At 35.7% G+C, this 12,639-nt stretch overlaps 1 protein-coding gene across 2 annotated transcripts in view; it reads left to right on the forward strand.

Moving 5' to 3' along the window:
- Nucleotides 1-12,639, forward strand: part of MTA3 (metastasis associated 1 family member 3) — a 140,185-nt gene that overhangs the window by 100,610 nt on the left and 26,936 nt on the right. For both annotated transcript variants that reach the window (XM_031059739.1, XM_014308016.2), the window contains exon 17: nucleotides 11,501-11,532. In XM_031059739.1, coding sequence (XP_030915599.1) covers nucleotides 11,501-11,532 — 32 coding nt within the window. The remainder of the gene's footprint in view (nucleotides 1-11,500; nucleotides 11,533-12,639) is intronic.

The raw sequence follows: 12,639 nt of genomic DNA on the forward strand, positions 1-12,639 counted from the left end.
GAAGATATGTGGAAAAAAAAAAAAAACACCCAAAAATACAAAACAAACAAACAAAAGTATAGAAATTTTTGGGTAAGACTAACTTTTCTCAAAAAATCTTTATTTTTCATCCTGAAAAGTGACTGTACATTATTGATGATTTTTTTTTTTTTTTACCAAGCAGAAAGATTTTTCAACTCTAACCACAAACAATTTTACCTTGTCCAAATAAGAGGAGGATCCAGCAGAATATAATGTTTATACCAAAAGAAAAGGCATGCCTGCATTCCTGATATCTCTTTGTGAGATATAACTTCTGTAAACCATTTGCTTATTTGTTCTGTAATTGAATAAGGTTATTGAGGGAAGAAATCTGACAGATGTTGGGCTCTCAAATAGACTATTCAGGAGAAATGTTCACAAAAGGAGAAGTTGTTCACAAAAATGTTCACAAAAGAGGTGACTGTCTGCTTTCATGCTTCACAGAATAGGTTGAGGTAGAAAGGAGAGGAATTGCCTTTCAGACAAGCTCATAGAAATAGTATTCTAAATACAGGGAGAAAAACTTGATTCATTATCCATCATCTTCCCCATAATCTTGTTTTTCTGTCACTGCAAACACTACTTGTGTACTGCAGTGACAACACCTACTGTACATTTAATAACGCCGAGATAGGAATCATGACATGCTTTGACAAGAAGTGGTTACTGAGAATACACAGAAGAGAGGATTGGTTGCTCATCTGCTCAGCATGCAGCTATTACACCACAGACAAACAACATTCATAGCAACACAGGCTCTTCAGGGGACCAAGGTGACACCATGGGTGAAAATATTGCAGCTGGAAGAAAATATGATATCTGCATTAGTAGGCAGAGCCAAAAATGCTGACTTTCCACAGCATCTTTGACGGTGGAGCTCTGCATGGATGGTTTAGTGGTTGCTGCATGAGAACGTGAACAAAGGCCTCCCCCTCCACCAATGCTGGCCCTAAAACCGGGCTCTTTATGGCACACCATCACCTGAGTGATGAATTAGTTTCCCTTGGGTGTAAAGATGATCATTGAGTGCTTTCAGTTGAAAAGACCTCAAAGATGAAGTCCAACCCTTAACTCAGCACTGCTAAGCCCTAAACCCAACATGCCGCAGATGTTAAATCCCTCCAGGGATGGTGGTGACTGAACCACTTCCCTGGGCAGCCTGTTCCACTGCTCAACAACACTTTCAGTGAAGTAATTTTCCCTAACATCCAACCCAAACCTTCCCTGGCATCACTTGAAGCTGTTTCCTCTTGTCCTATCACTTCTCATCTGTGAGAAGACACTGACCCCCATCTTGCTGCAACCTACACATTTCTCCAGCAGAGAAGGCTGTAGCATTAAGTTCAAGGTAATTATTATGATTATTAGGTCTCTGTAAGGAGGCATGCTTAGAAATCTGTAAAATTTTTCTTCTACTTAGTATAGATGTTCTCCTCAAAGTAAAGAGTGTGTAAAACCAGTTATTAGCAACACCAGTTAGTGTGTATCAAACAGTCAACTGTGTTAAAGCCATTTGCACAAAATAACATCTAATTTGAAAAAGTGGTATTGAGAACTGCAAGTCACTGCTTTAGGAGGTATTTCTGTTTGGTAGTCATATTTTCTGGAAAAATCCCTTTGCCCAGGATTTTGCTCCTGGGAAACTGAGAAGCTTCAGGGAAAAAGCAAAACAATATTATCTAATTCATTTCTCCTGTGTTTTGCTGCTTTGGAATGTGTTTGGAGATAGTTTACCACAGGTGATTGTTTCATTGGATTCTGGTGTGTTTGCACTCATTGGCCAATCACGGCCAAGCTGTGTCAGGGCTCTGGAAAGAGTCATTATTGTCTTGTTAGCCTTCTGTAAGTATTCTTTCTCTATTCTTTAGTATAGTTTAGTATAGTATTCTTTAATATAATATAGTATCTTAATAAATCAGCTTTCTAAGAACATGGAGTCAGATGCATCATTACTTCCTGCCGTGGGGCACCCCACAAATACAATATTTCTGCTTATCTCTTTCCTGTGAAAGCAATGTACTGGAAAGCATATGTACTAAATAAGTGAAATCTGTATTTTTTTTAGTGCAAAAATTTATCTCTTAGTACAAAAAATGGCTATTTTTGTTATTATTCTTGCCAGTCTCTTTGATTAAAATGTGGAGACATGTAAATAAAATGCAATGAAAAAATAACAAACCAGTGGTAGTGATACTCAACGGCACAGATTCCATTTCTTCTGACTTAAAACTGATTACCTTCAGTATTCACCATTTACCTCCTCCCCAGGTTATTGGTAAATATAAAATATATTTTTCTTTTTGCTTGTGTTTTATCCAGCTTCTTTTCAATACCAGATCAGCTTGGGAAGTGGTGGTTTCTGTCATTTCCCTGACCACAGTGTGCTATTTGTGCAGTGAAAGGTTTTGCCAGCCTCCAGAGTGTTTGTGTTACTATAAATACACTAAAAAGCTTTTTTGATTCCAAAATACTATTGATTGCTGCAGGTTTGATAGTGATGTATCAATTAACAGTATCCAGAAGGCCTGATATGGAGATGATGACAGATTTTGCCTTTCAGTGCATGCTTTGGTGAAATGAGCAAACAAAGAGGAGCATGGGGAATTTATATTAAATCTCATTTGCTGTTTTCATAATCTTAATATTATTTACATGTAAATGTCTGCATTTTCAAGTTTACCTTTTTTCCAACAGTATTAGATATTTGTTTTGAGAAAGCCACATAAATATATTTACTTAACATGTACAATATTTCACAGCATTCAAATAAATGTTGCTTAGGCTTGTGCAAATATATATTTAGATTAGCATAATTTAAGTCAATCTTACTGCCTAGATGAGTGCCTTATTTTTGGCAGAATTTCTTTTTAAGCAAATTAATAATTATTTACTTTGAATATAGCAGTACGTTATGGAAATGGAGCATTTTTATGCCTCTTTGGGGAAGTGGGGGAAGATTATGAGAAACATCATTAATATTTAGTTAAATGCTTTTAAGAATAATAAACAAGAATATGATTAGCATTTCTTATACAAGTGTTACACTGTCTTGAGTTCTGCTTTTAGCCAATGCAGCACAGCATTCCCTTTCAGTTTTCCATGGATGCACCTCCAGAAAGGTTTTGGTGCAATTGATAAATGAGCTACCTCATTTATCTTTTCTTAATGGGGAGGTTGTGCCCTGTTATCTTGTTATCGTCAGTCATGGACATGAGTGGAATTGCTTTGCTTAAGCACTGTGTATTGTAGCTAGAGAGAGGATCTTGTAGGTTTTTGTGTCCCTTATTAGGAGGAAGAGTTTTGCTGGATAATCTTAGAAAAGTGTTTTTCATTTTATTTTCAAACAACAGCAAATCTTGCATTCCGTGAGATGTAATAAAAAGTGGCAGTGAACTGGCATTTTGCTGTTCTGGAAAACTCACAGCACTTTGAGAAGCTTTTGTGTAATATACATACTGGAGCTTTTAACTACTCTGAGATGCAGCATTTCAATTGCTGCTGAAATTAAAGTCAGCATAAGATATTTAAGTGGTTCTCTGCCATGAAGATAGCCTCTTTCAAGTGGGAAAATTCCATCTTCAGAAAATCACGATGTTGCAGAAGGTTACATGTATCCAATTTTGTTACTGAAGTTGATGATGGGAAGATTTAGGTGTGACTGTAAAGTGCTTTAGATATTTTGAATCAGATCTTTAAATTACAGTGTCTGAAATTATTCCAAGCAATTACTTTCTCCCACAAGCTGCTTAACTGTGAGGAACAGTGCATCCAAGTAGTCAAATTTTACGTCAACCTATTGTTTTGGCAGGGTGAGTAATGATAATTTTACTTATAGTATTTGGAAACATCAGGTAGAGGTATTTTACACAAGAATAATTTCTGTCATCTGGCATGCATTTCCTTACCTTTGATGCATGAGAACCAGAATATCCACAGGATGTCCAAGGCATCAGCGTCACTAATGAGGTACAGAAATCTGTCTGTGCCTGTTGATACCATTTTCACATTGTGGACAAAAATAAAAAAAACAGCTTTTCATAGCTGAAGAGACTCGAATTAACAGCCCCGATCCTCCTTTCTTCCCTGCCATACCTTTAGTGCTATATTTCAGTCTGACATGTCCTGCTGCCTTCAAGAGGATGCTTTCAACAGTCCAATTTCTGTTCTGGAATATACTGAAGTGCACAGCAGATACATGAAGTATCTAGGAATGAGGCAACAATTTTTGGGTCTGTTTTCCTAGGAACCCACATATCTCTGGCCTGGCAGGATGAGAAGGTGACATGAGAAATAGGCAAATGGAGAAAAACCTCAAAAAGGTGTTCCTTCTCAGTTAGAAACTGTTTTGGTCAGTATCTAAGAGAGATCCTTCTCTATGCTTATGACTGATACTACTGGCTATTCAGGAGATAAACAAGGAGAAAGGCTTAAGTTTTCACTCCTAGTTTTCCATGGGAATTTATGATAAACAGATAAAAACATAAGCAGCCTGACAGTCATACAGGGAGACTAAAACCTTTCTTGACCCAAATTTTCTTGAATTTATTTTCTTGAATATATTTTCTTTCTATAATAATATTATAATTATTTTCTCTGAAACAGAGAAAATAATTATAATATTATTGTAATTAAGTTCATTATAATTAAGTTCACATAACATTATGTGAAAGTACATTATAGGGAAGGAGGTTTCACTCTAGGATGGAATTTTGCAGCAGTGAGTGAGTTGTTTTTTCTCAAAAGTGTCTGATTGTTGTTTTCACAATACTGTGTTTTGGTAGAGACAGGGATGTTCTGCTATGGTGGCAGAGGAGCAGCATGGATTGCTCATCAAAAAAACATCTGGTGCTCTATTACTTTAAAAAAGAAAACCATACATTTTCTCTTACACATTAATAAACTGTAAACCTACCAAAATTGTTATAAACCTCCTTTACATATTAGTGATTTCCAACTGAAAGAGTAGAAACTAGTTGTGGCAAACAAGCTGCTATGTGAAAATTTGCCATTTCTTCCATGCTAAAGCACAAGGTATGATTAATGCTGGATTGTGTATACTCACTCCTCCCAAAGTGAGAGACAAAAGCTATATATTGCTCCACAGTCAGTTTCCCCCTGAAGTTTGCTTAGGACATGGGTGTTCTAGCTTTGGTCTTTGGTATAGCCAGAAAATGCTTTAAAATATTCAGCTGCAGATTTCTCAGTCAAATATGTGCACTGGTATTGATGGAAATGTGAACATGGAAAATAGATCTCTCAGGAAAAAATGATGCTGTGTTACTGTCATTTACTGAGGAAAGCAAAGGAAATATGAAAAGGTGTTTATGGTTCTTAGTTACTTCCCGAAATATATTGCTTTTATGCTCATATCATTATAGGAAATAATTAAGAGCTTAGTCCTGCCTTTCTATACAGAGTCATTAAAACCATCTCTGACCCTCAAGAGATTGACCTGACAACCTTTTTACATTTAAATTTTGCAACTTGCACAAGAGTAGCCAATTTCTCTCTATTTTCACTGTGCAGTTGGAAGCAATAATTTTAAATATTTATTAGGAAACTAAAATGCTCTAAAGCTTACATTTCTGTGGTTAGTAAATTCACTTGTTTTTGCAGAGGTACAAATTATGATACTGAAGATGATGAACTACTGACAACTTCCAGAGCCCAAATAATGTGCCTGGAAAGTGACACAGGTCTTAATTAGCCCAGGATGTTACTGCTGACATTGTCAATCATTTGTAGAACTAAGCTTCTGCATCTCTTGTTTGCAAGTATCAAGTAAATTTTTTTCCCTATTTAAATTTCTGTGTTATAAAACAGTGAGTTGATGATTCCCGACTTCCCGCTTCAGTCTTCATTTCTCCAAACCCAGTGATGCAAGTGATATTGTGTCTTAACATGAACAATAACCAAGTAGGAGGAAAATACTTTTGTCTGAAAAAATAGAAGAGAAATATCTTTTCCCCCTAGAATTTCTTAAAATTGAGAAAATTATTTCTTGTCTCACAATGTACATTATCTCACATGTACATTGAATTTACATTACAGTTATCTTCCAAGTATTTGAGCTCCTTTGAGTACAAATAAAAGGACAGTCTTCCATTCTCTGGTGACTGCTTAAACTGCAGGGTATTTTTCAGTGAGAAAAGGTAAGCAGTGTAATTTGCCCACAGGAGTGCTTGGGAGGAGCAAAAGCATTTCTGCAAACCCAGGTTTCCTTGGATTTCCTCTGAGAAAGAACTGTTCCTAAGCACGTTGTGTATTTTTTAAAATACAGACAGCGATTAGTTTTCTTATGCCAAAGTCAAAATACAATATCCATTCAACTGAAATGCTCAGGTTTACTGTATCTTGAGAAATGTGAATTATTTCCCAGGGTGAAAGTTACATTAGAAATTGAATAAGGCACCATTATTGATTCATTTGGCATTTATTCCTTTCTTTCAAAAATCTATCTTTGGTTTTGTAAGGCTTCTTTACCTACAATTGATTCACAAGAAAAGCAAAAATCTTGAGTCACATTCATGCTTTAAAGCACTACTTGGAGGGTGCCATAGATCACTTTGCTTTTGTTGTGCCAAGGAAATGAATGCTTATGAAAAATTGGTGTGTTGCATCCCTGAACTCACCAGTGCACACATGTTTCTGGTACCACTGGTGGCAGCAGGGATCAGGAAGAGCAAGGCAAGTGGGATCCAGGTGGAGGGAAGGGCACTTCATGGTAAAGTGCCCCATTTCTGCTGTTGAGTCAGTGTTTCTTGTTTTAATATACAGGTATTGTGTAGACATGAAACTGCAGTAACCTTGGCTTTCCTAATTGGCAGAATGAATCAGCTCTTCAAACAGGAAACAACACAGTAATTAAGTTAACATTTAAACCACAATAGCCAGAGCTTAATTCCTAGAATCACTACTTTTCCCTAGTATTATTTTAAAGAATTACTGTTGCAGAAAGAGAATCCTGTTTGTTTGGTAACAGGATTAGCAGCATATTACCTCCTGAATTATGGGTTCTGGATTCAAGATCTGGAGTTCATACTCAAAGTACTCCTGTGTATGATTACTGGCAAGTAGGTTGATTATTTTTTGTAAGCTGTGATTGCAGAGTAATAGTTCCTAACAATTTTAGTACATAATGCAATAGGGAAGGCATCTTTACAAAGTGTTTAGGCAGTGGAACTGGAAAGATCCTGTGTCTGGTCTGTGACATTTGGTGTGGTTTTTTGTGGAGTTTTTTTGGTTGGTTGTGGGTTTTGTTTTTTGGTTTTTTTTTTTCTTCTTTTTTTTTTTTTGTTTGTTTTATATGTTTGCTTTTCTGTTTTTTTTTTTTTTTTCTTTTTCTTCCCATCCGTATATTCTTTCTCCAGTGTTTAAAATTTCTGTCTTGGGAGAATAATGGTCTTCCTCAAAAATAATTCCTACTATCAGACATACATATGTATTTATATCTTTTTAGTAATACTTTTGAATTAAAAATATCACTTGTTCAGTTGCTGCAAACTGGGAGGAAGAAAACCAATTATGTTTGGTTACTCAAAACATTCATAACCCAAATGGAGGAGAAATAATGAAGCAGTCTTCCTTTCTCAGATTTTTTCATAAGGTGGTCCATCCTGGGTGAAATTAACCTTTAAAGTCTTATGCACCATCATAAGCTGAGACGTTGCTAGGATTGAACAGTTCTGATATTGCCAGTCTGCCTTTGTTTTCCACTTGTCAAAATCACATTATCTTCAAGCATATTTATTCTGGAAGTTTTAGAAGTAGGACATGTTTCACACATTGGTATTGTCAATGATCCCATTACATAAAAAGGAGAAATACCAGGTAACTCTGTTTTTTATCAGCAGAAATAAAGAATGTCACATATACAAATGGCTGGAAAAGGGTTCTAATATGTAATAAAAAATAGCATGTTGCTGGGAAATAATATGTAAACTTGAAATAATTATGTGGCTGACACCATCCGTAAGCAGTGCACTGTTTCTGATTTAGCCTTAAATGGTTTTACAGTGGGAAGTTTTATGGTGTCTTACCACCTGAAAAAAGGGAGAAACACTTGATTGGTCAATACGGTTGGTGAAGCACATTCTAATGTGGGGAAATGTCTTCTACAGCTTACTCATTTCTATTTGAGTTCAAATAAATAGTTGTCGAAAGGGCACAGGAGCATCTTAGGCATTTTCTGTTGTGATGCATCAATTTCTCCACAATAATAAACTTATAAACATCTTGGCAGCACTGAAGCTGCATTTACTGAAACTCCCTCACATCACAGGACTACAAACCCTTGTTAGTGGTGGTGATGGCTGGTCACTTCTGCTCAAAATGGAGCAATCCACTTCCCTGGCACTCACTGGCCTTAAGGAGAGAGCCAGTCTTCATCCTGGAGTTCCCTTCCTACTGCTGGAGTGCAAATACAGATCAGTCTTGCACAAAATCCTTTGCTGTAAGAACTCATGTATAAACCAAGTGTCCACGGGTGCCAGTTTCACTAAGATTCCAGCCAGATTATATCAATTCCCTAAAGCATTGTAGAACTTGGCAGATAAAAATGAAAATCCAAAGTTCTGTCTTCTGTTCTATTCAAAACAAGAATTTTGTGGTTTTTAAATATCTGATGCCCTTAAGCTGCGCTGGAGTTTGCATTGGTGTGCAGACCCTTTGTAAAGGTTTCTAATGCTGTGTGACTGCCTTTCTGAGCAAGGGCTTGCTTCCTTAGTTGCCTTAGTTAAAAGTTTTGCACAAAACTGGCTGGTGTGTCCATATATAAGTGTTTTTCAGAACCTGCCAAGTCAGGGTGTAATTATTTTCTGGAAGAAATTGGTGTCTGCTCAGTTCTAAAGTCTGAATATTTGTGTATCAGAGTATATAAGAGTTTAAATTGTGTAACAATGGCAACTTAATTAGTAGTCTTTGCTAATCCTAGAATCTTTTGACTATATCTACTTATTAAACAATTCTTTGCCTACTTTTGTACTTATGGATGTAGTCAGGTCTCTGATGTTTGGCAACTTAGATGATATTTCAGTATCTACATCAAAAAAAATACATGCAAAAAAAGAGAATGAGTCTATTGCCTGATATAACAGGGATATTTACAAATATAACATATTTTTTTCACTCCTTGGCTGGGTTTTATTATTAGATTATCAATATGGTAATATCCTGGAGTTAACAACTGCTGGCACTGCAGTAACAGCGTCTGTCAGGTTCTTTTCAGAAATACACTGTTTAACAATTTCCAGGAAAATTCAGTTGTTCCTCAGCTCATTTTAGGGAGATCTTCTCAGTTTCACAGACAACTGAGTGAGAGCATGTCTGTGTATTTTGGGACAATCATGGCTAAGCACAGTTTTTATAGATTTGGCATATAGAGCTATGCCAAAAGCACAGCACCTCTGAGTAAGAGGGAAGGTTTCAAGTATCTCTGTATAAAAAATGTGGATTTTTGTTTGTGGGCTTTGATCATTTTGGGAGTGACTGGAAGCGCTCTGTAATGTATCTCTTCTGTATTTCAAGACACAAGAAGCCCCATTCTTTGTGTTTAACTTTGTGGATAATTCTGCCTATGTTCGGGATTCTTCAGGAAATATTGTGCTCTTGGAGATAAGGTGGTTGGGTGTTGGAGATAAGGTGGTTGTGTTGTTTTTTTTTTTTCTGGATATTTATGTTTATAAATTGAATGAATCTTCATCTCAGTTATTTATTATTCCATTAATGCAGTGTCTCTGTGTTTTCCCAAGAATATTCAGGTCCTGAAATGTTATTTTACTGGGATGCCAAAAAAAAATGTTTTAATAACAAAAATTACTGTGAAGATAAAAATTTAACATATTACAGAGTTCTTCACTCTACTGTGATCTTTTCTTACTCTATAATAGTGCCAAATATGTTCAAGTATCAGGAAGCAGTACTCTATCACAATTTATAGCTCTTATACTACCAATTTAAAAATTGCCTTGAGGACTGGTGACATAAGTGTGTATTTATATATGATAACTTTTGCATGAAAAAAGAGGGCTGGTAGAGGAGGTCACAACTGAGATATTACTGGCTTTGGGTAGGTATTCACATTACAGTACCTCTGTCAATGTGACCTTAGTGATACAAATATTTCTTATTCAAAACTGACTAAGGATGAAGATGTGTACAAATGTAAATGTAAACTTGATAGTGGAATTTCTGTTGAATGTTGGAGTTTAAAAATAGTTTGAGATGTTTAAAATGACTTATCTTTTTTCTATCAGTGATTGAAATATACCTTCAGACTGGTTAAGGTGACTCCTCAAAATGAAAGGGAAATGCCACTTTAAGAGTGTAATTAATTTTTTTTTTGAGAGGGAGAGATATGCAGCTAATCTCTTTAATACTATTTTTAACAATAATAAAATCCCTCAAGGATTCTTTGTATAAGTGATACTAGTTGGAAACCCTGTAAGTTGCAATTTGGAACCAAGACAAGAATAAAAAAAAGTAATTATTTAGAATTTATCTTGCTTGCAGAACTGAGACTCTGCTGATTCAATTCATTCAGGCTTGTGTACATTTTATAGAAACATGTGGTTTTGATAAATGTCCCTGCCTTAAGAATTCTCTGTAGCCAACAAGGTGTCCTATCCAAATTTTTGAGCAAGTCTGTGAGAGAGCTGGTAGTATCCTCTTTCATCTTATAGACCAGCAGTGAGTTTTCTTGCAGGATTTTTAACTGTTTATGTTTTGTTACTGAAGTTGCACTGCTTTGAAAAAAGAACAAAGTCTCTAATGTGTGAACTGTAACATTTTAAAGCCAAAGAGAATGTGATTTCTGTTCTTGGGGAAAGTAAAAAGCAAAAGTAATCTGAGTTAAACAGCAAGGTGAAATCTATGTTAATTATTGGCCTAGTAGTGATTGCTCTGCAATTTGTATAAATATAACCATGGGCTCAGTTGATTGACTCCTGATTTATCATATGGGAAACAGTCATTAACTTTTGCGCATGTTGCATTTCTCAAAAAGCTTTGTCAGTTTCAAACTGAGCATCCACCTCAAAATTCTCAGAAAAAGGGTTGCCCAGTTTTATAAAACTTTTTTTTTAATGGGAACAGTAATGGAATTATGTTGATAGTATGTGTATTTTTGTCTGCAGAGCTAACCCTTCATGATGCCATATGTTGAAAGCAAAATGAAAAAAACCTCACTTCTTCAAATATGAATTATGGATTAGTTCCATTTTTATATTTTCTTGCAGAAGAGGATAATTAATCAAAGAGAACGAGTGCAGTTAAGAGCACATTATAACATGCCATATATATTCAGGACCAATGATGAGTCTCATGCTCATTTCATGGGAAATCTTTCCAGCCTCTGCATTTTTGATGTGTTCATTGTTGCAGCTGAGCAGTAGCATCTTAGCCTTCAGGGTGAGCATCAGAACATAGGGCTTTTGTGGATAAAGAAAACATTCTAATGTGCTGTGGTTCTTTTATTTTCCAGAATCATCCAGCCATACAACAAGAACAATCATGGTAAGTATAGAGGGGATTATAGGTATTGATCTGCCTATAGCTGTGATTTTTTCCTTTAAAACGAAGTAGATATAGTAGTATCCTAAGCCATTGCCTTTTTTTTTTTAATTCCAATATCATTGTAGACATAAAATGAGTCTGTCTTTATTTCATGAGAAATCTTGGGGAAGAAATCAGAGATTAAAGAGCTTAAGAGGTAACAGTGCTGTCTGTTTGAATAGCTGAAAAATTCAACTACAATTCTATGTTCTATGTTTAAGTGATTTTTGATTATGTCAAATTAATGTCAATAAAATTTCTTGCATTCTATCTATATCACATGGGGCAGAGCACATTTAAATTTCAGAACAATAGCTGAGTAATTTTTTGCATAACATTCTTCAGAGGCCAGTTTCTGACTTCACCCTGAGTTTGATAATTTGGGTTCCAGAAATGGGAAATGTTTAAGAGGATAGATACACCTTCAAAAATGAGATTAGAAAGCTTTTTGTAAAAAAATGTCACGCATTTAGTGACTATCTTGCATTTTTATAGTGAGAAATGTTGATCTCTTTCAAACTCATAATGAAGTTAGGTAAGGGGTGAACAACAATTCACATAGAGAAAATCTTTCTCAGTCTTTTATGATTGATGCCTGTCCTGTGGGTGTTTGAGGAGAGGGCTTTCTGCTTTTGGAAAATAACACCAGTTTTTGAGGGGAGAGTTGAAATTTTAGAATAAGCCTCAGCAAATCATGACATGAGCTTGTTTATTGCCATTCCTACAGTTTTTTGGATGTTCCTTCAAGTTTATTTACCTCTTCTTTATGTATGGCATTTATGGTACAAGTAAATTCCCCCATGGATTTCTTCATTCCACAGGGGATAAAGGGTTAATATAGTTCATTGCCTTTATCATCAATGGCCATTAATAATCCAGTACAAATGAATTATGAATAGGTAAGGACTACAGAGCACAACAAATTTCAAAATAGTAGAGATGTCTGGAAAAGTGATGTTTCTGTTTCCTACTGGACGTGATGTAATCCTTCTTGGTCATGAATTTAAGTACACCCATTTCCAGAGAAGATGCTTATCTATTCAAGTGTATTCCTCTGTTATAAAATTT

The sequence above is a fragment of the Geospiza fortis genome, unplaced genomic scaffold, assembly GCF_000277835.1.
Source record: "Geospiza fortis unplaced genomic scaffold, GeoFor_1.0 scaffold41, whole genome shotgun sequence".
Taxonomy (NCBI): Eukaryota; Metazoa; Chordata; class Aves; order Passeriformes; family Thraupidae; genus Geospiza; species Geospiza fortis.